The 21,688-nt window shown below is 45.5% G+C and overlaps 1 protein-coding gene across 2 annotated transcripts in view; it reads left to right on the plus strand.

Annotated features, from left to right (window-relative positions):
- Positions 1-10,273, plus strand: part of COG6 (component of oligomeric golgi complex 6) — a 32,884-nt gene extending 22,611 nt beyond the window's left edge. For both annotated transcript variants that reach the window (XM_083495168.1, XM_083495169.1), the window contains exons 15-19: positions 461-628; positions 2,556-2,663; positions 5,819-5,872; positions 7,428-7,507; positions 8,421-10,273. In XM_083495168.1, the coding sequence (XP_083351294.1) occupies positions 461-628; positions 2,556-2,663; positions 5,819-5,872; positions 7,428-7,507; positions 8,421-8,568 (558 nt within the window). In that variant the 3' untranslated portion in view covers positions 8,569-10,273. The remainder of the gene's footprint in view (positions 1-460; positions 629-2,555; positions 2,664-5,818; positions 5,873-7,427; positions 7,508-8,420) is intronic.
- Positions 10,274-21,688: the final 11,415 nt, after the last annotated feature.

Below are 21,688 nucleotides of genomic sequence, written 5' to 3' on the forward strand. Positions count from 1 at the left end.
GCACCCCAGGCAGTTGCGTGTTGTGCGTTGCATTGAAAGAGGGGGAGCTGCAGCCTGCTCTGTCGCTGTGCTGCTCCCGATAGGAAGCTGTTGGAATGTTTGCTTTAAATGTCCAGCCTCCTTGTAATTCGAACCTGCCTTTTTCTCAGAGCAAGTTTTGGACATCATAAGCAAGCATCACCAGTTGCCTAAGCTGTTGCGTCTGCACTGGGCTGGCAATGACTTGCGCAACTTCCCTTCGCAACATCCTTTTCAGACTTTTAACAAGCCAGCTGATTGTGCGGTAGACAGCGCAGGTGGCTGGCAATGCTTTTTTGTAGTGCCTGAAGCTCCTTTCGGAGGCAAATGACATTTCCCCCATTTCAGCATCATTCCTCCGCTTTGGGAGATGTAGAGAAAGGGCAATGGACAAGAATTCCCACCAGTTACAGCATTTTTTGCACGCTCTTCTTCCCGTTAGGTTCTCTCTTGTGTGCTGGATCCCCTGTTGCAGATGTGCACTGTGTCTGCCAGTAACTTGGGGTCTGCTGACATGGCAACCTTCATGGTGAATTCGCTTCATATGATGAAGACAACGCTGGCTCTGTTTGAATTCACAGATAAACGGCTAGAAATGTTACAGTACCAGGTAAACGTCCAGTCAACCTCCCGGTGTTTTCTTTGCTATCAAACATTAACAGAGAATGCCGTATGTGTCTGTGTATTAGACAAGGTTTTTTGACTCAAAGATCATGTCAAAAAACAGGGGTTGTCCAATACACGGATAGTGGCATGGGGGAGAAGCGGCGCTCCCCCCAGCCAGCCAGTTGGCGGGAGTGCAACTTCCCCCAATGCTGCAGCGAGCGGGAAACACTTCCTAGATTGTTTCCCGCACACAGCAGCATGGAGGAAGTTGCGCTCTCACCAACTGGCTGGCTGGGGGGAGCGCAACTTCCCCTGACCTAGGTAGTGTTTCCTGGTGGGGGTGGGGGTGGGGAAAAGCTCGACAACTTTGGTCCATCATGGCTGACTCTGGGGTTGCAGCGCTCATCTCGCTTTATTGGCTGAGGGAGCCGGCGTGCAGCTTCCAGGTCATGTGGCCAGCATGACTAAGCCGCTTCTGGCAAACCAGAGCAGCGCACAGAAACGCCGTTTACCTTCCCGCTGGACCGGTACCTATTTATCTACTTGCACTTTGACGTGCTTTCGAACTGCTAGGTGGGCAGGAGCAGGGACCGAGCAACGGGAGCTCACCCCGCCGCGGGGATTCGAACCGCCGACCTTCTGATCAGCAAGTCCTAGGCTCTGTGGTTTAACCCACAGTGCCACCCGCGTCCCTTAAACCATGGTTTGGCTTGGATTTTCATCCAGATCAGGGCTCATGGCTTGACTCCAGACAAACCGTGAGCTGTAGCCAAGCTTTACCGTATGTTTGACAACCTGTGGTTTGTCCGGGAGAGCTGATCCATGAGTCTGTGGGGGGGTTTTTTGTTTGGCTTTTTGCCTTGGGGGCAATTCAAACCCCTGGGCAGCAATGGCAGAACTTAATAGAGCATCACAGCCCTGCCACTTGCACTAACCAGGTTGGAAGGGCGGGTATGTGCGGCAATGCATCTTTACTATGCTGGTTTCAGATCCAGGACCTTTCGGCGGTTCAGAGCCAGTGTGGTGTAGTGGTTAAGAGCGGTAGTCTCGTAATCTGGGGAACCGGGTTTGCATCTCCGCTCCTCCACATGCAGCTGCTGGGTGACCTTGGGCCAGTCACACTTCTCTGAAGTCTCTCAGCCCCACTCACCTCACAGAGTGTTTGTTGTGGGGGAGGAAGGGAAAGGAGATTGTTAGCTGCTTTGAGTCTCCTGGGATAAAGCAGGATATCAAATCCAAACTCCTCCTCCTCCTCCTCCTCCTCTTCTTCTTCTTCTTTCTTTTCCCACCCCATATTTCCTCCAGCAGTAGCTTCCATCCACCTGTTGGTTGTGAATATGCATTGGAGCATTCACTGCTCTGACTCCCCAATGGGCAGCAGCCACTCACACCAGCCAATGAAAGCTGGTTCATCTGCTGTGTAGGGGCAGATGGAGGGAAACCTCTGCTTCTTCCAAATCTTTAGTATGGTGGATCAAGTTACAGTGGACCCTCCGGATACGAACTTAATTCGTTCCGGGAGTCCTTACATACCCTGAAAAGTCCGCAACACGAGGCGCCGCTTCTGCGCATGTGCGCGGCGTGATAGAGCGCTTCTGTGCGCAGCACGCGGAGTGCTTCTGTGCATGTGCAAGGTGTGCAGAGCACTTCTGTGCATGCATGCATGGCAAAACTCGGAAGTATACACACTTCCGGGTTTGACGCGTTCACAACCCGAAGGTTACGTTATCTGAAGGTAACATAACCCAAGGGACTACTGTATTATTATTATTGGCCCATATGTAATGCGCTTTGAATGCACTTAATTTCGTAACCTAGTCAAAATGCTTCCATTGCATTCAGTGACTTTTCTTCCGAATTGCTTTCGTCAACAAGCTGTTTCTTCAGTTACCATTCCGATAAGTAAGAAATGTCTTCCTTCCGTCTTTTAGATTGAAGCACACTTGGATACCCTTATAAATGAACAAGCTTCCTATGTATTGAATAGAGTGGGCCTGAGTTACATCTATAACATTGTACAGCAGCACAAACCAGAGCAGGTAAGCAATAATTTTGGGGAGAAATGCGTATAGACCACTTCTGTTCCAAACTGTGAGTAAATAAAACTGTTGTGGTGCAGTTAAGATGTAATCTGATTTATGTGTCAAGGGTAGTGAAGTTAAATTCTCGAGAATAATCTTTTGGAGAATATTCTCGATTAATGAGAATATTAGAGAAATTTCATTTAAAATGTTCAGATGGCAACCAAAAATGGTACAGATACTTTTATTCAATGGGGCAATGCAGTGAATTCACATCTTTGATTTTTTGCACCAAGCTTGAAATTGAAAATTCAACGTGAATGACTCACGTTAATCACTAAGCCTGCCGCTAACCGTATATTTACCATCAACTTTGAATTCTAATTATGTTGAGTATGTATGAAATGTAGCTTTTAAAGGAATGTAAAAAAAATCTCAGGTCCACTACATGAGTACGTTCTTTAATAAGCATATCTACAATGAGAATAAGGTCACACCAAAATAGAAAAATACTGCTTTCAGAAGTGGAAATAAGTTGCTGTACAGCTTAGCTAGAGCCGACCTAAAGAGAGGTATCCATGTAGCAAAGGAGGCGTATAGACAGCGGCTGGAGAATCATCTACAAAGTAGCAACACCAGGCAGGTGTGGCAAGGTGTACAAGAATTAACAGGGTATAAATCCAAGGACTCCCTGGCAGATGAGGGAGGGGCATCCCTCACAGAGGATTTGAACGCCTTTTTTGCCCGTTTTGAAGTAACATCTTCAGCAACACCTGCTGAGGCTTTACCACCACCACCACCACTCCCTGTGAAGGCTTTGCCACCATCACCACCATCACCATCATCAGTACAAAGGAATGTAGTAGTCTCTGTGGAGAAAGAAGAGATGAGGAAGGCGTTGAAGGGAATCAACCCAAAGAAGGCCACAGGGCCAGATGGGGTAGCTGGAAGGGTATTGAGAGACTGTGCAGATCAACTAGCAGGAGTTTTCACTGGGATCTTAAATCGATCCCTAGCCCAGGCTATTGTTCCATCCTGCCTAAAGTCCTCTATTATCGTTCCAATAGCAAAAAAATCTAACCCAGAAGATCTGAATGATTTTCGTCCAGTAGCACTCACACCTATAATCATGAAGTGCTTTGAAAAGCTGGTACGAAATTATGTCATTGCCTGCCTACCAGAGGGACTGGACACATTCCAACTTGCTTATAAAACGAAAAGATCGACAGAGGATGCTGTGGCGATTGCCCTCCATGCTGTCCTTGCACATTTGGAGCAGCGGGGGGGTTATGCCAGACAGCTTTTTTTAGATTTCAGTTCGGCATTTAATACCATTCTACCACAACGTCTGATGTCTAAACTGGAAGATCTGGGGCTTCCGTTATCACTTTGTGGGTGGATACTGGACTTTTTGTCAGACCGCCCCCAGAGGGTTCGGTTGGGCCCTTATACCTCTAATATGCTTAAGACTAACACAGGAACACCACAGGGATGCATACTCAATCCGCTCCTTTATATTCTCTACATGTACGATTGTGTCGCTACTCACCCTAGTAATAGGGTTGTCAAATTTGCAGATGACACAACCGTGATTGGGCTCATCTCTGAAAGGGAGGGTGAAACGAATTATAGAGATGAGGTGGAGCGGCTGACAGAGTGGTGCAGAGCTAACAACTTGCTCATAAATACAAGGAAGACAAAGGAGCTTGTGGTGGACTTCAGGAGACAGAAGAGCAACGTCCAGCCACTTTTGATTGATGGGGTCTGTGTGGAGAGGGTAACAACGTTCAGATTTTTGGGCATTGAATTACAAGAGGATCTGTCCTGGAGTGTCAACACAAGGGGGCTTGTGAAGAAGGCGCAGCAGAGACTGTACTTTTTGAGAATACTAAGGAAAAACCATCTTCCGCAGAAACTGCTGCTTGCCTTCTATCACTGTGCCATTGAGAGCGTGCTCACTTATGGCTTATGTGTGTGGTACGGAAGCTGTACTACCCAGGACAGGATGGGGTTGTGCAGGGTTGTTAAGGCAGCAGAGAGCATTGTTGGCTGCCCACTCTCCACCTTAGAGCAGATTTATGCCACAAGGTGCCATAGAAAGGCACTGGACATAGTAAAAGATCCATCGCATCCTGGTCACTGTCTCTTCGAGCTCCTGCCATCGGGACGGAGATACAGGACGATGAAGACAAGAACGAGCCGTCTTAAGAACAGCTTCTTCTCCAGAGCGATCTCGGCCCTGAATGGGAAGCCCGGACTTTGAAAGTCATCTAATCTCCCTTGCTGTATTATACTGTATTGTTTAATTAGTGTTTTTATGGAGCAGTCAAGTAATTTCATTGTCCCCGAAGGGGGCAATGACAATAAATATATTATTGTTGTTGTTGTTATTATTATTATTATTATTATTATTATTATTAAAAAAGGCTATTACATATAGTTCAAATACATACGAATTCAAATGTTCATCAAATTAAATGAATAGCATTTTTTAAACTTTTTTAAAAAAAGTTTTCTGTAGCTCACATTTCAGAACTAGCAATGGTGAATGACACAATGCCCAGTATGGGCCTATGGCCGTAATAAATAAATAATAATAATAAAATAAAAATGCCCAGTAATGTAACTGGATTAAAAAAAAAAACATTATTCATTACTTACATTGGCAATATTACAGCTTGACTTATTATTTACTAGATTTTAAAAATGTGGGTTGTCAAACTGGTTCTTACATTAGAATTTACAGTTTGTGGAGAGAATTCTCCGGAGAATTTTCTAGTAGAAAATATTCTCAAGAATATTCTCATGCTTAATTTTTAGGGAGAGAGATGGTGTCTAATGTTTGTATGTAATCCTGCACACTCATGCACACAAAATCAAGATACATCACATGGGTACTCTGATCAACTGATGAAATATGTTGAATTGCAAATATACATTTACTGTATCTGGATGAGAACCAAAGTGCTACTTTGAGCCTTTGGGCATCATTTTCCTCCCCCAGCCCTTTGAACAGCAGAAAAGCTACTATTGAAAGCCCCCTCAGTTTCAAAAGGGGCTTGCTGTGTGGCACAGAGCTGCCTTCTTTTTGAGATACACAAAGCAACGGCACTCCTTAACAGTGATGGTTAAGTATTTATTTATTTATTTGCTTATCATTGCTGTATTTTTAGGGTCCCTTGGCAAATGTACCCAGTATGGATTCCATGTCATTAAAAGCTGCAATGGTAAGATACTGGAATTTAATTTGTAGCTGTATTTATTTATTTTTAGGTGGGGGGAAGTAATTATTAAATAGAAACCAGGGCAAGAGGAGGCGGGGGTAAACAAGGAAGCAATGTACCCTTTTTTCCAATGACATGTGCTTTGGCTCAGTTAGGGTATGGGGATGATAGGGGTATCTTCATAGTCTCAAGAAAGTTTAGAACTGAATGACTTGCCTCTCTTCTAGCTGTTCCACTCCAAATCAATAAATGGGGCTGTGAATGAACCTTGAAGTATGCCCTCGTTATTATTTTTTTGCAAAAGTTGAGCCAAATTGTGCATTCGCTTTGGTTTTATTTTGATGTTTTTCAGAACAATATTTTCGTTGTGCTAAGAGGCCTGATACACAGCAACATTGCATGAAAATTAAACTATCCCATAAAGTTTTAATGAGACACCACGTTGGTGCAGATAACCGAAAAGAATGTTGGCTGTTTATTTGTGTGGTCTTTTTGACACAAACCCTTAGCACAGAAAATTGCTTTGACTAAAGCGAGCATATTCAGTGGTATCTTACGTATCTTATGTAAGGCCATGTAAGAAAGATACCGTATTTTTGCTCTATAAGACGCACCAGACCACAAGACGGAGGAGGAAAACAAGAAAAAAAATATTCTGAATCTCAGAAGCCAGAACAACAAGAGGGATCGTTGCACAGCGATCCCTCTTGCTGTTCTGGCTTCTGGGATAGCTGCGCAGCCTGCATTCACTCCATAAGCCGCACACACATTCCCCCTTACTTTTAAGGAGGGAAAAAGTGAGTCTTATGGAGCAAAAAATACGGTGCTCCGCAAATTCTATTCTGGTGTAAGGTTCTGTTGTATCATTTTGAAATATGTCCAAAAGTTGTTTCTAGTAATTGATAAGAGTGGCATTGGTTTAATTTGAGCAGCTGAAATAGATCAGGCTTCCTCAACCTCAGCCCTCCAGATGTTGTAGGCCGAAAACAATTCCTAGATAGCAGAACCAGTGGTCAGGGATGATGGGAATTGTAGTCTCAAAACATCTGGAAGGCCGAGGTTGAGGAAGCCTGAAATAGATGATAGACCTGCACACACAGGCATTAAGAGTTAAGGTTAAGGAGCAGGGTTAAGGACACAAGGAAGAGGGGCTCCTGACAGGGAGGACAGGCTAGGATACACAACCCTGCTTCCCATCCTCTTGTGCATGAATAGCCCTCAAACTCAGACCTCCATCATAGATGGAAATCAAGTGAAGCAGGTCACCGTCTCCAGCTGCCCATAGTCCCATCCTCTTTGCTTCCCTGCTCTTTTGGTGCCAAATTTAGACACGGAGCTCAACGCATCACTCTGAAACACATCAGGGCTTCCCCCAGCCCCTATAAATAAAGGTGTGTGGTGGGGTCTGGTTTTCATAAGGATCACAGCAGGCAGGGAGGAGAAGGTCAACCACTCCAGTCACAGCCATTAGTTCCACCATGAAGCTTCTCTCTTGATTCCAGAAAAATTGGGTGAGATGCTTAGTGCCTAATGCCTGTTCTTCTTCTGTTTGCGTTAGGTCCAGTTTGATCGTTATTTGTCGGCTCCCGATGGGCTGCTAATGCCACAGATAAACTTTCTTCTAAGTACTACTGTGAAGTAAGCGTTTTGGCTTTGGGTTTGATTCTTTGGTTGTAGTTTCTGATCCAAATCAGTTGGTCCCTTACCTTTCCCGCCCTGACAAGGCCACAGTGATCCATGCGACGGTCACCTCCAGGCTTGACTACTGTAATTCGCTCTACGCGGGGCTGCCCTTGAAGCTGTCCTAGAAACTCCAGCGGGTGCAGAATGCTGCAGCGAGGCTCCTCACGGGGTCTCTGCCATGGGAGCATATTCACCCAGTTCTTTTCCAGCTGCACTGGATCCCGGTGGAGTACAGGGTCAGATTTAAGGTGCTGGTTTTGACCTTTAAAGCCCTTCACAGCCTAGGACCCTCGTACCTACAGGACCGCCTCTCGCGGTATGCCCCATGGAGGACCTTAAGGTCCATAAATAGCAACACCCTAGAGGTCCTGGGCCTTAAAGAAGTTAGATTAGCCTCAACCAGAGCCAGGGCTTTTTCGACACTGGCTCCAGCCTGGTGTAACACTCTGCCTCATGAGACCAGGGCCCTGCAGGATCTGATTTCTTTCTGCAGGGCCTGTAAGACAGAGTTATTCCGCCTGGCCTTTGGCTTAGAATCAATTTGATTCCCTCTCTTCCTTTCTTTTTTTCCTTTCTCCTCCTGTTATGAGGCTGTATTTTAATGTTTTAATGTTTGACAACTGAGGCAAGGCTTGCAATTGGTTGCAGGAGCTTCCTGCACTCAGCGGAAGCTGCATCAGACGTTCAGCTTCCAAAAAACATTCAAAAACCGGAACACTTACTTCCGGGTTTGCGGCATTCGGGAGCCAAAACGTTCCGAAATGGAGGCGTTCGGGATCCGAGGTTTGACTGTACTAATTTCTGCAAAGGTGCAGAAGTATGCAAAGAGATATTTTGTTCTCAACACTGTGCTTTTGTTTTGTTTTAGACAGCAGATAATAAAACTGTCCACGGAACTAGTCTGCAGAGCCTATAGCGAAGTATATTCAGCTGTAATGAATCCAGACAATGGCTATAAAGATCCAGAAACAATATTGCCCAGATCTCCTCATCAGGTTCAAGCACTTCTCTCCTAACCTTAGCCAAAATGGAGTTTCTCACTGTTTAAGGTCAGAATATTTTCATGCAAGTACAAGATAGGCAATGGCTATTTCTTTCTGTTCTTGAAATCTTAGTGGAAGTTTGGGTGGATGTATGCTTGGGCTACAGCTGTGTACAAAGTTAGTCTGATGAGATCCCATTGACTTGAATGGGATTTCTGCTGCCTTACTATGTGCAGTACTGTAGACATAATGGTAGACAGAGGCAAGAGGAATTTTCAGATACTAAATTATTTTCATGTTGTTATAAACATGAAAAGGGCTTCTTTGGGAAAGAAAGAAAATCCTCGTTAATTTTTTTTTTTATGATAAATTCTGTGCACCCAAAAAGCTTCCAAGTTCTAGTGACTTAGTCAATATTGGGTTTTGTTCCACCATTCTTCCGCTAACAGTTTGGAGGAAGAGATACCAGCGTTGCGAACAAAGGGAGACAGTTTGGATTGGATAAGGGACGAATGTGTGGGTGCTTCGATGCTTTCTGTCATGGATACCCTTAGCAAAAATAAAAACCCAAGTCTAATCTTTGAAGATGTAACTTATATCACTGGCTAAATACTATTAGGTTTTTGCCATGTATCCGTTACCCAGTTGATGGTTGCCTGGGAGTAAGTCCTGTTGAACACAGTGGAACTCACTGCGCTGTTAATAATGTAAGCAAGCCGCGCTCCATCAGATCCACATTGGTCTGTGACAACTCATGATATCCACATTGGTGACTATTGCACCGTGGAGAATCAGGAAAGTGTGTATACAAACCTGACTTTAAGAAACCTGAAACTTAACCTGCCTGGTAAATACCATTCCCCTGAGGGTACGTGTCTTTTTAGTTTGGTGTTTGTACTGATTGGAAAAAGTCAATAAAAACAACAACACCATTCCCCTGAGGGTCTTTCATTGATCATTTTATAGAATCATAGATTTGTAGAGTTGAAAGGGACCCCAAGAGCAATCTAGTCCAGCCCCTTGCAATAATGACTCTTGATCCTCATGGTTGTAGTCAGAGCCGTCTTTCCCATGGGGCTTAGTGGTGCGTTGCGCCAGGGCGCCGGCCTCTCATGGGCACCCCAGCCAGTGGGGGAGCTGCGCAGCTTTGCCGGCGGCTTCCCCTTTCCCTGCACGCCTGCCAGCTGCGCCCCATCAACCATATGGCTGGCAGGCATGCAACTTGCCTCCCAAGCCTCAGCGGGAGGAGAGCGATCCCTGCAGAGGCTTAGGATGGAAGCTGCGCCCTGCCAACTATATGGCTGGCAGGCACGCAGTTTCCCTCCCAAGCCTCTGTGGGGATTGCTCTCTTGCAGAGGCATGGGGGAGAGTTGTGCCCCCCCCATGGCCGGCAGTGCGCAGCTTCGCCCCCCCCCAATCTCTGGTAATTTGGGGCGCTGGGTGGATATTTGTACCCAGGCGCCTCATCTGCTAAAGATGAAAGATAGCCCTAGTTGCAGTCCTGTACACAATTACCTGGGGTATGTTCCTGTTGAACTCATTGGGGCTTGCTTCATGCATAGAATTGTACTGTTAATATCAATTACGTTTCTAGGGTTGTTGAACACAGAGAAATCTGCAGTCGGTATTTTAATTTAATTTATGGGTTGGGTACTTCCAATTGTCTTTAAACCTGATCAAATGAACTAACAAATGTTTCATGCACCGGATCAATGATTAAAGTAAATAAAACACATAACTGTGTGTGTAATATGTCTGGAAAAACTATAAAAAATCTTAGGAAGGTAACCTGGTAAGTGCTAGTTTAGGTACCTGTGGGAAAACACACATGGGTAGCTACAAAATTTAGAATATCAGGAAATTCACTTTAATAAGTAATGCTACTTAAAAGTAAAAAATATACCGTATTTTTCGCTCTATAACACGCACCAGACCATAACACACACGTAGTTTTTAGAGGAGGAAAACAAGAAAAAAAAATATTCTAAACGAAATAGTGGATATATGATTTTTGTGGTTCATGCTGTGGCCACAGACATGTGATCTGACAGTGGGTTTGGAGTAGCCCAATGCAAAAATCCTGAGGATCCATGTGGATCCATGCTTTGTAACCACAGAGGAGGGAAGGAAGGGGAACCATGGATCCTCTGCTCACGACTGCAGCAGATCCCCCCGCCACCCGCAGGCATTCGCTCCATAACACGCACAGACATTTCCCCTTACTTTCTAGGAGGGAAAAAGTGAGTGTTATGGTGCAAAAAATACTGTAATTTCTCCCACTTGTTGCTGGTACACCTAGAGCTGGTTGGTTCCAAAGATTTGTTCCGAAAGGGATATGAACATGTGCTGCTTCATGGAATCCATTCCAATTTTTAAAAATTTTTTTTCGATTGGGGTGAACTCCCTTAGCTCTTACTGCTCCCAGGATTAGCTCACAAGGAACAGGGTGCATTTCCACCATCAAAACACAACTGTGTGGGGGTTATGTGGACACTGTTTTATGTTAATAGTGCCACCCAACTGGCATCAATGCACCATTTGGGTACTGTCGCCACAACTGCTAATTCGTTGGATCTTTCCGCTCATTTTGCAGTGCACAGAGTACCAGTTTAATTTAGCATCAGTGCCGTAGACCTGATCAGCTTCACTTTCGTAAGCCAATGAATGAATAGCTTTTAATCTGGTGAGGTCAGGAGGATGATAATAACGATGACGATAAAATTAATAATAGACTTCAGGGGAAATAAAGAATGTTTCCTCCACTTTCTTTGGTTTATATGTGTTTCTGCACAGAGCCTCCCAGCTGTTGGAACAGTGGAAGTTTTGCCTTTGTCCGCTGTAGGATATTGTAAATAAAATGTTTTTCTGAACTTTGAATACCAGCAGTGGGCATAAAGAATTTCTAAAGAGGCACTGACGTTATTGGAAGCAGATTTGGCACTACTAGTGCAAAGCTTATCAGCGTTCGAGGGGCCCTCTAAATACATTTGTAAATGACTAGCATATATGGAAGTGAGCAATTTCCTGTAAATCAATGTACTTTGCTTTAGACTTTGACTTCACAACACCACTACCCTTGAAAACAAACGACACACTCATTATTTTTGACCTCAGCATGAAGGTCATTATTTTTGACCACAGCATGAAGTATGCCGCTCTCCCCTCTCCCATCTTGTACTAAGAGGAAATTTCAATTAAACTTCAATTAGACTAAATAAATGGTATAAATGGAAGACCTGAAAATATAAGCCCTGGACAAAATAAATCTTTGGATACCTTAATTAATAGCTAAAGAACAAATGCTTTTAAAGGTAAGTCGGAAATTAAGAGCTGTGTGGTTGCTTTTGACTCTTCTGTTCCACTCCTGCTCTTTGAGTTTCAATAGGGGCTTATTCTGTCCATTAGGGGAAGGAAAATGCAGTCAGCATACGGCTATAAACATCCAGTAATAAAATGAAGAGCCAAAGCCTATTAGCTTTCCTGAGAGCAGGCTAGGGTTCTTTTCCTGTAGAAGTACACTGCTAGATACCGTTCCCATATAGTTCAGGAAGTCAATGGTTACGTCAGCTTGCATGGATAATAGGAGTTCAAATAAAGACCTCGGCATTTTTCATCCATTTAATTTGTTTATTTTAATGCCATCCTAGAAGGCTGGGGCTGGTGAATGGAAAAAGCATTTAAACCTGCGAACAATATAAACAAAATCAGTTTTCGGGCACTAAAATTACATGAAAATTCACTAACCTGTCATCAGCTTATCCCTGACCCACACAAGCCAGCACAAAGAGATAAGCTTCTGAAATATGCTCTGGCCTGGAAAGCAGCCAGTTTTCCTGGAAGTGGGTGTTCCATAAACAGAAGATACCTCTCGGTGCATTTTAGCTGTTTGAACATGGAATCGTTACAGGGGCAGCTTCGATCACCCTGGGATTGTGAAGGAGCCTAGGGAATGGTCCCGAAAGCGTCTAGACTGCTTTAGGGCTTTAGAAGATCAACAACAGAGCCTTGAATTGGATAAGAAATGCAACAGGAGCGCTTGTGTAACATGCCCTCAGCATCCCTCCCCTTTTAGGAGGCAAAGAACCTCACTGTTGCTCTGGTTGAAGCTTCTAAGCAGCCTATGATGACCAGGTAACAAATCTTAAAATGACCAGGTGCATGGCTTTAAGTTGCCAGGTAAAAAATGGAAGCCTACTCAGGAGATTGAAGTCAGAGAAAGATGCTTCAGGCCATCACCCAACCCAGGCATTGCGGATTGGGCAATTAATCTTGGAGCTAAAAGGTAAAGGGACCCCTGACCATTAGGTCCAGTCGCGGACGACTCTGGGGTTGCGGCGCTCATCTCGCTTTATTGGCCAAGGGAGCCGGTGTACAGCTTCCGGGTCATGTGGCCAGCATGACCAAGCCGCTTCTGGCGAACCAGAGCAGCGCACGGAAACGCCATTTACCTTCCCGCCGGAGCGGTACCTATTTATCTACTTGCACTTTGACGTGCTTTTGAGCTGCTAGGTTGGCAAGAGAATCTTGGAGCCAGCCGAGACTATTGGCTTAAGTGTGGTGTAGTGGTTAAGAGCGGTGGACTCGTCATCTGGTGAACCAGGTTCCCGTCTCCGCTCCTCCACATGCAGCTGCTGGGTGACCTTGGGCCAGTCACACTCCTTTGAAGTCTTTCAGCCCCACTCACCTCACAGAGTGTCTGTTGTGGGGAAGGAAGGGAAAGGAGAATGTTAGCGGCTTTGAGACTCCTTTGGGTAGTGATAAAGCGGGATATCAAATCCAAACTCTTCCAAACTCTCTTCTATCAATCACCGCCATCCCAACCATGCCACACACACGTCGTCTGTCAGTCATCATGACTCTGTGTCTCCAAGCACCTGCTGTCGGGTCACACATACCCAGCTTTCAACTATGACCAGCAAGTGAGATAAAGAGCATGCTGCTCACATGACATTTATTTGTGAGGAAATGCCCAATTTTTTAAAATAAATAAATAAAGATTTTCTTGGTTTACAAAACTACATGCCTTGTCTCTCTTTTCAAGTTGTACAGTGTTTTTTACAGATCAGTTACCTTTGTTATGAGACATTAGTGTTGAGTATAGACGCGGGTGGGATGCGGGTGGCGCTGTGGGTTAAACCACAGAGCCTAGGACTTGCCGATCTGAAGGTTGGCAGTTCGAATCCCCGCGATGGAGTGAGCTCCCGTTTCTCGGTCCCTGCTCCTGCCAACCTAGCAGTTTGAAAGAACGTCAAAGTGCAAGTAGATAAATCGGTACCGCTCCAGCAGGAAGGTAAACGGCGTTTCTGTGCGCTGCTCTGGTTCGCCAGAAGCGGCTTAGTCCTGCTGGCCACATGACCCAGTAGCTGTACGCCAGCTCCCTCAGCCAGTAAAGTGAGATGAGCGCTGCAACCCCAGAGTCAGTCACGACTGGGCCTAATGGTCAGGGGTCCCTTTACCTTTACCTTATACAGTGTAAGGTCAGGAAGAAGAGGGGGGCAAAGGAGGGGTGGTAGTGAAATTTATATTTTTTGCAGTGTGCGTGTGGGGTTTTGTGTCGGCTAGATAGGTTCTTTTTCTGTTTGCTTGTTACGTTTCCTTGGTAGTGAGAAAGGTTGGGGGCCCAGGGTGTGGTTGGTTGTCTGGTTGGCTACAATGGGATTTCTTTGCATTTGTGTGGCGGGGAGGGCTTGTTGGGTCAGGTAAGCCCAATGGATTCGTATGCTCTCGGTGGGTTCTTGTTGTCTTGTTGGGCTATGTATGTGATAAATGGGAGCCATATTGGGGTGAAGGCGTCCTCTTCTATTTGTCCCCATGTCAGTTTCAGTTTATTGGTTAGTGTTAGGGAACTGCCATCAGCTCAGAGGCAAGAGGTGGAAGGGCAGCTGGGTTACAGAGAGCCTCCAAAGATCGTGAGAAGCAGCACTTCCGCCGTGGAGGAGGGAAGCCACGCCTCCAGTGGGGAAGGGGTGCAGGACTCGGAGGATGCAAGGGAGAGCCAAGACACCGTGCATGAGCAAAGCGGGGGGGGGCGACAGGTCCCCCTTTGCCCACGCCCTCTCTGTGCAGTAGGTTTACGCGCAGAGAGGGGAGGCGTAGGATGGGGGTCAATAGACTACTCTGCTGGGGAAAGTTTAAGGACCACCCACTCCCAGATTCTGCTAGTGACTGCGTAAGACATGGAATTGAGACGCCCTGCATTGTGAATGTTTTTACACTGATAATAAAACCTTTGAAAAGACCAGTGGGGGTCTAGCCTGTTCGCTCTCAAGCAACCACGCTGGCGCACATAACAGTTATCTTTTCTACTAAGGTGGTTTCCCAAATGATTTGGTACCACTGGTCCATGTTCATCCCTGACAGGTCTGGCTATGAGGCTTCTGGCTGCTAAGAGCAGGGGAGGGAATTCCTAATTAAAATACATGCTGATGGAGATGGATGAATGCGTTTTGGTTTCTCGCACCTTTCTTGTTCCATTCACAAGTTCACCCCCTGCCCATATTGGTTTGCAGTTTTAGTTTTTGAAAGTCTCCGCAGAAATTCATCCGCATCTTCGTGTGAATTTCTCCAAATCGATGCTTTTATTTGCATGCAATTTCCCCTAATGTATTTATATGTGACTTTCATTACTGTACACATTCTACACACTCTTTCCCCTAATATCCACATTTTTGCCCCCCCCCTTTTTTGTTGTGGAACTGCATCACAAAATTCAGAGAAGTCCGAATTTCGAAGGAGAGCTGCGTTTCAGATTACGTATTGCATTAAGAGTTGCAAATCAGGCAGGTTAACATTAAAATGCAAACTATTCACATGAAAATGCAAACCAGAAATGCAAGGTGCATTTCTGCCCCAAACAACAACCACCAGTTGACTGACATAATTGTCCATCTTATTACCAGTTTTTAACCTAACTAGGTCAGTGTTAGGTCTGGTTAATGCCTAAATGAGATGCATTACATATAACAGGTAGGAATCAGCTAACAAGGCCTGCTAGTTGAAGCCTGTGCAAGGACTCCTGCTAGCACAACAGGGCTCCCCCCCCCTTCTCAAGCTCCCCCCCCCCCACATTAGATTTGGGAGAGTCAGGAGAATCTTCAGAACAGCACACAGCTGGGAGGAAAAGTGGGTATTCCACTTGTCATGCTGAAATGCTTGGCTAATGGAATGATTGCCTAGTGCTATGGCGAATTCTCTCCTCCGTATTCCTATAGCAACTCTCAGTTCTGACCGCTAGTTTGGATGTCCATGGGTTGGAAAAGTTTGCTTTCAGACCCCTCTTGCCCTCGTGATCCTGGCAAGGAAAGCACACCGCTGTTGGCTCACCCTCCTGATAACTTTTCCCCTTGTTCTCGAGCAGCCAAGAAGAGAAGGAACTTTAAATTGCTCGGTGTTTGCTTCCATCTCCTCCTCAACGTCTTGGCTGCTTTCCCCTGCTACTGACTTTGCAGGTGGCGATATGTGGAATTGCAGTGAGGGTAGGGTGTGCCCTTGATTTGGGGCATGGAAATTGTGTGCAATCAGCAAAGCAGAACGAGACGTCGCTCCAAGTAGCATTCATCATCACTTTGGGAGAGTCTGAATTATTTCCTTGGGTGAGAATCGTGGAATTCCCCAGCTTTGCACAGCTGCTGTTTACAGCAGCCCAGAGAACAACGATCTGTTTAATTTCAACCATATTGGATTAAGAATGTCTGCCTGTCTTCACCCTGAAGTGTGGTAGAAGTAGATTTGACACTCGCTGCCTTCCAAGTCATTTGTTTCCAGAGTAGATGTTTTGTGTAGAGGTGGGGCGGGAAACATTCTGCTCCACTCCTGAATTTCTGTCTTTGTCTCTTACCATTATTGATCTGTACTAATGTTTTGTCGCTATGCCATATGTAAAGGCACCAACATCATTTCATTGCAGAGAAAATACAGTTCGTGATCTGGCTGCATATATATAATTGCCGTGATTTCTACAATCATGTAATTTGAGCTTTGTCAAGTAACCACTTCAGTGGGGGACCTTTTGCTAAACTGCCGCTACACAGGACCTCCATGCACTCCCCAGGCTTATGCCCCAGAAAGATCACTTTGGCACTGCTAACACAGCACAAACAATGCAGGGAGCAGCAGTTACGAGTTACCGGTCTCTGCGGCCACAGCAGGCACTGTGATTCTCCAGCAGTTTGACTTTGCTCCTGGACTTTGCTCCATTGTCTCTCGCGACAGATGGATGCCAACAACCAGGAGTCATCATTCCTAGCAAGCATGGCCAACTTTCAGGGTTTATGAGAGTTGTAGTTCAACAACATCCGGAGAGCCACATGTTCCTCACTCCGGCCATGACACACCAGAGAAATGTAGCTAAATTGCATCCTCATCTCACCCAAAGAACAACCGAGTGGGAGAAGAAAAAAAACAGCTTCAAACTTAACAAAAGCATAGGTAAAGGTAAAGGGACCCCTGACCATTATGTCCAGTCGTGGCCGACTCTGGGGTTGCGGTGCTCATCTCACTTTATTGGCCGAGAGAGCTGGCGTACGGCTTCCGGGTCATGTGGCTAGCATGACTAAGCCGCTTCTGACTAACCAGAACAGTGCACGAAAAAGCCATTAACCTTCCCTGCTGGAGTGGTACCTATTTATCTACTTGCACTTTGATGTGCTTTTGAACTGCTAGGTTGGCAGGAGCAGGAACTGAGCAACGGTAGCTCAGTCCGTCGCGGGGATTCGAACTGCCGACCTTCTGATCGGCAAGTCCTAGGCTCTGTGGTTTAACCCACAGCGCCACCTGAGCCATATGTTAAAGATACCCTGTGCTAAGATATTTCCAGTGCTGTTTACAAATGGATCATCCGTAAATTCAGTTTCCTGCAGCATTTGCATCTACCAAAACTTGACTCCACCCTGCTGAGTTTAGCAAAGGCTACTTTGGCTGGAGAGAGATCGACCGTACAAGAGAGCTATCTGTTTACCCAGCTACAACCAGAAGTAGTTCTCATCCCAGTCACAATCTTCAAACACTCTTTCCTTATCTCTACATGGAGCTGGACATTTTTCATCACCCATGTGAAAAGTTATTGGGTATCTTACTCCATGAAGATTGTGTTGCCTTCGGCAAGTTGCACAGTGGTGTCTCAGATCAGCGTTGTACCAGATGTTTGGCCGTGTTTGTCAACCAGGTGAGTAGGGTGATCGTTTTCAGAACAAAAATCATTCAGAGCAGCTGTACTCGTCCATATGTGTCACGGAGTTGAAGTGGTTTGAGGAACAGTTAGTCTTACTTTCAGCCTGTCACTAGATGGTGCCAAAAATCCGTATTGGAACAAATTATGTCAGATTTCAGCTCTGCATCAACTCTAATGGTGTGGAAAAGGCCTGTCCCCCAGGAGAAAGCTGCAGAAGGCATTAATCTCCCTATTCTTTGCAATGTGGTCAGTTCTCTGGATGTGGAAAATAAATGCCTGAGTTCTGTCTCAGCCAACGCGTTCTGTCTGCACCTCTGGCTTTCATCACGAGTTCTAACTGTAACATGGGAACTTGAGAATACTCTACTGACTGTACTATAGTAAAATGGGGTGGGACCACTAATGAGTGGGGTACTTTCTCAATTTGTTACCAGGGGGGTGAAGTTTACACATAAGAGAATCCACCCTCCTTTCTACCCCAATAATTTGGATGATATTCTTTCATTTTCTGCCCTTAAAGCCCACCAACTTCTACCTGTTGAAAGCTGGACTTCTTTCTTTGCTGCAGTTATATTTTGTAAAATAACAGCCTTTATCTGGCAACATGCCCTTTGTGGATTCAGCTTTTCTTTTCTTTTTTGTATTATATCTCCAGGGTCAGATAGAATCAGGATGTCTGGAATGTCTGTGCCTGTTGCCACAAGTTCCCTTCCTTATTTCCCCAAAGCAGCCATCCTTCCAATGATTCCCTGCTTTGCCCTGCTGTTCGTATGTGGCTGAAGGAATTAGACCGGTGTTTCCGAAACCTGTTTTTCCAACTTTTTTCAGACTACAATTCCCATCATCCCTGACCACCGATCTTGCTAGCTAGGGATTATGGGAGTTGTAGTCCAAAAACAGCCAGAGACCCAAGTTCGGGAAACACTGAATTGGGCCAATGCTGTGCTAAAAAAGGAACAAATCTCATTTCCATGCACTGCTGTCTACAGAGTGCTGTCACAGATGGCTGAGGGGCGGACATGTTTTTTACCTTTCTTGGGCTAACGCTTCTTGAATTAATGAAAGTATATTGGTGTCTATTTGCATGAAGTAGCCATTGCAACTTGACAGTGATATGGCGTGGAGGGAGGAGGGAGGGATCTGTGTGAACCACATCAGCACGAAGGCCAGAGACCTCTTCAGAATTGCAATAAGCAGTCAACCAATATGGCACCTGAGCACATGTGCTGGGTTCCGCCCAACTTTTGAGGGGCTCAGCACGTGCATGTGACATACTTCTGAAGTAAGATTGAAAATGTCACAATGGGGATCAATTTGGGGCTCCTACAACCAGCTTTACACAAGGCTTCCAAATAATTGGGCAGCCCTCTCTACAAAGTGTTTGGACTTCTGAAAGTTCATGTCATTTGACGTCTTTCTCACTCTATAAGACGCACCAGACCATAAGACGCACCTAGTTTTTGGAGGAGGAAAACAAGAAAAAAAAAAATATTCTGAATCCCATAAGCCAGAACAGCAAGAGGGATCACTGCGCAGTGATCCCTCTTGCTGTTCTGGCTTCAGCGATAGCTGCGCAACCTGCATTCGCTCCAAAAGACGCACACACATTTCCCCCTTTAGGAGGGAAAAAGTGTGTCTTATAGAGCGAAAAATATGGGGTTACCATGTAGTAACCACACAGCCTGTTAATGTATTTCTGATATGATCACAACTCAACAAATAACTTCTCAGTGGAGCAAGAAGCAAGTCACACCCACAACTCTAGTATAAACAAATCCTCAGGGGACAAACGTATGTTGTATTTAAACAGGAATTCAAGGGGCAGGAGACATAAACTTTGATCCTGCGATGTTGAGCAACGCGGGTTTGGAATGCTCCCCATTCTGTTTCAATTTGTTTTTGAAGCTGATCTCCATTTCTTGAAGGCCGCCGTGTCCCAAAGGCACGCCGTAAAGGCACCCAGAAGAAGGAGGTAGCAGCTTAGGGCGCAAGCAGTGGGAATATGTTGCAGAAATGCAATGCAAAGCGAGGCTACCAGCGGCTAGCAAGAAAAGCAAACAATGTGTTTTGGCAACGCGCTGCAGCCTCCCTGCTTAAGACACTGGAAAAAAGGTCACAAGTGCATTATTTTTTTTTAGCCATTGTGCAAAAGCGACGATCCAGTGAAAATTGCCTGTTACCATGTGACGTTGGAGAGGGCAGCACTGCTGCTATTGGGCCATTTAAAGTTTTGCAACAAGATAAACATCTGGCTTTCCTTGGAGCGCCCTGCTCCTTCTCAGGAATTGTACAGCAGGGCAGGGCAGCACCTCCAAATTCTTAAAATGAAACAGCAACACTAAATTAACAAGATTTGCAGAAATCAGAACAGGCGTGGAGGCGTCAATCATTAATTGAATCGCAACGAAAAGCCCGTTTTTGCCTTTGATTCCTGTTCAGCCACGTCCTATACAGCAGCCGTATTTACAGTATAATGTATTCAAAGGACAGAATATTGTATTCAGCTGTGCAGATCAGAGTTTTACATTATTTGTGGAAGACAGGCTGTTCCTTCCTACGCAAATAGCCATAGACTGAGCAGTGCGGGATCTCACTGATCATATGCAAGGAGTATTTACATTTCGTAAAGCTAGTTGACAGTTCGCAGTTTCATCATCTTTCTCTGCAGAATGTCAACAAATCTCTAGTCTGAGTAATCTGGAATCTATGTGCTGCCGCCTGGTCAGGGGCCAGGATACCACAAGGACTGCCTTTTCCTATATAAGAACTAGGTCATCTTCTGGGGCCCTCTGCCATCTGAGGGCACGGGCCTTTTCTAGGTTGGCACCTAAGTTGCAGTATTCTCTTCCTAGGAAAATGTGCCTAGCTCCTCTCAGCAAAGGAGTTCAGGCTGCAGATTGTTGTTGTTTAGTCGTTTAGTCGTGTCCGACTCTTTGTGACCCCATGGTCCAGAGCACGCCAGGCACTCCTGTCTTCCACTGCCTCCCACAGTTTGGTCAAACTCATGCTGGTAGCTTCGCGAACACTGTCCAACCATCTCGTCCTCTGTTGTCCCCTTCTCCTTGTGCCCTCCATCTTTCCCAACATCAGGGTCTTTTCCAGGGAGTCTTCTCTTCTCATGAGGTGGCCAAACTGTTGGAGCCTCAGCTTCAGGATCTGTCCTTCCAGTGAGCACTCAGGTCTGATTTCCTTCAGAATGGAGAGGTTTGATCTTCTTGCAGTCCATGGGACTCTCAAGAGTCTCCTCCAGCACCATAATTCAAAAGCATCAATTCTTGGGCGATCAGCCTTCTTTATGGAAGTAAAAGCTGGACCATAAAGGCTGCAGATTAAGGCCCTGCTATTTCAAAGCACATTTGGAGGCAGCACGCTATCGGTTTTCCTGATGCTGTGTCTGGCTTTGACATACTTAAATGTTCTGTTTGATTTTTAATTGTATTGTAGAGCCTAGTGGAATTGCAATATAGAAATACAGGTGTCTCCCCCCACTTAACACGCAATAGACCCGTGCGCAACTGCTTATCTGCGTGGTACCGGAAAATAAATAAATAATTTAATTCAGCCCCAGAAATGGCGAGAGAGAGAGCTGAAGCCGCGTCCCTGCATGTCCTTCGACCTCCAGCAGGCCCCAGAGTTTCAACTCCAGATATTTTGGTCTGGATTGGGGAGAGTGTGGGAGAGAGAGCTAGAGAGCAGGGAAAAAACATGGGTGTTTGAAGGCTTTTTAGAAGGTGTTCCCCACTTTGCACAATTTCAGTTATGTATGCGGGCGCCCAGAACGTAACCCACTTTGTATTTCAATTTTTAAAATAAAAGGCATTATTTATATCTTCGCCAGTGGCATACTATGTTCTGGATGCAGGAAGTGATCGGACCTAAATATGTTTAAATCAGAGTAGATGGAATACTATGGCTAATGTCAGCTGGCAATTTTTGTTGTTGTTGTTCCTTCCTTCCTTCCTTCCTTCCTTCCTTCCTTCCTTC

This window comes from Podarcis liolepis, assembly GCF_965112155.1.
Source record: "Podarcis liolepis genome assembly, chromosome: 3".
NCBI classification, from domain to species: domain Eukaryota; kingdom Metazoa; phylum Chordata; class Lepidosauria; order Squamata; family Lacertidae; genus Podarcis; species Podarcis liolepis.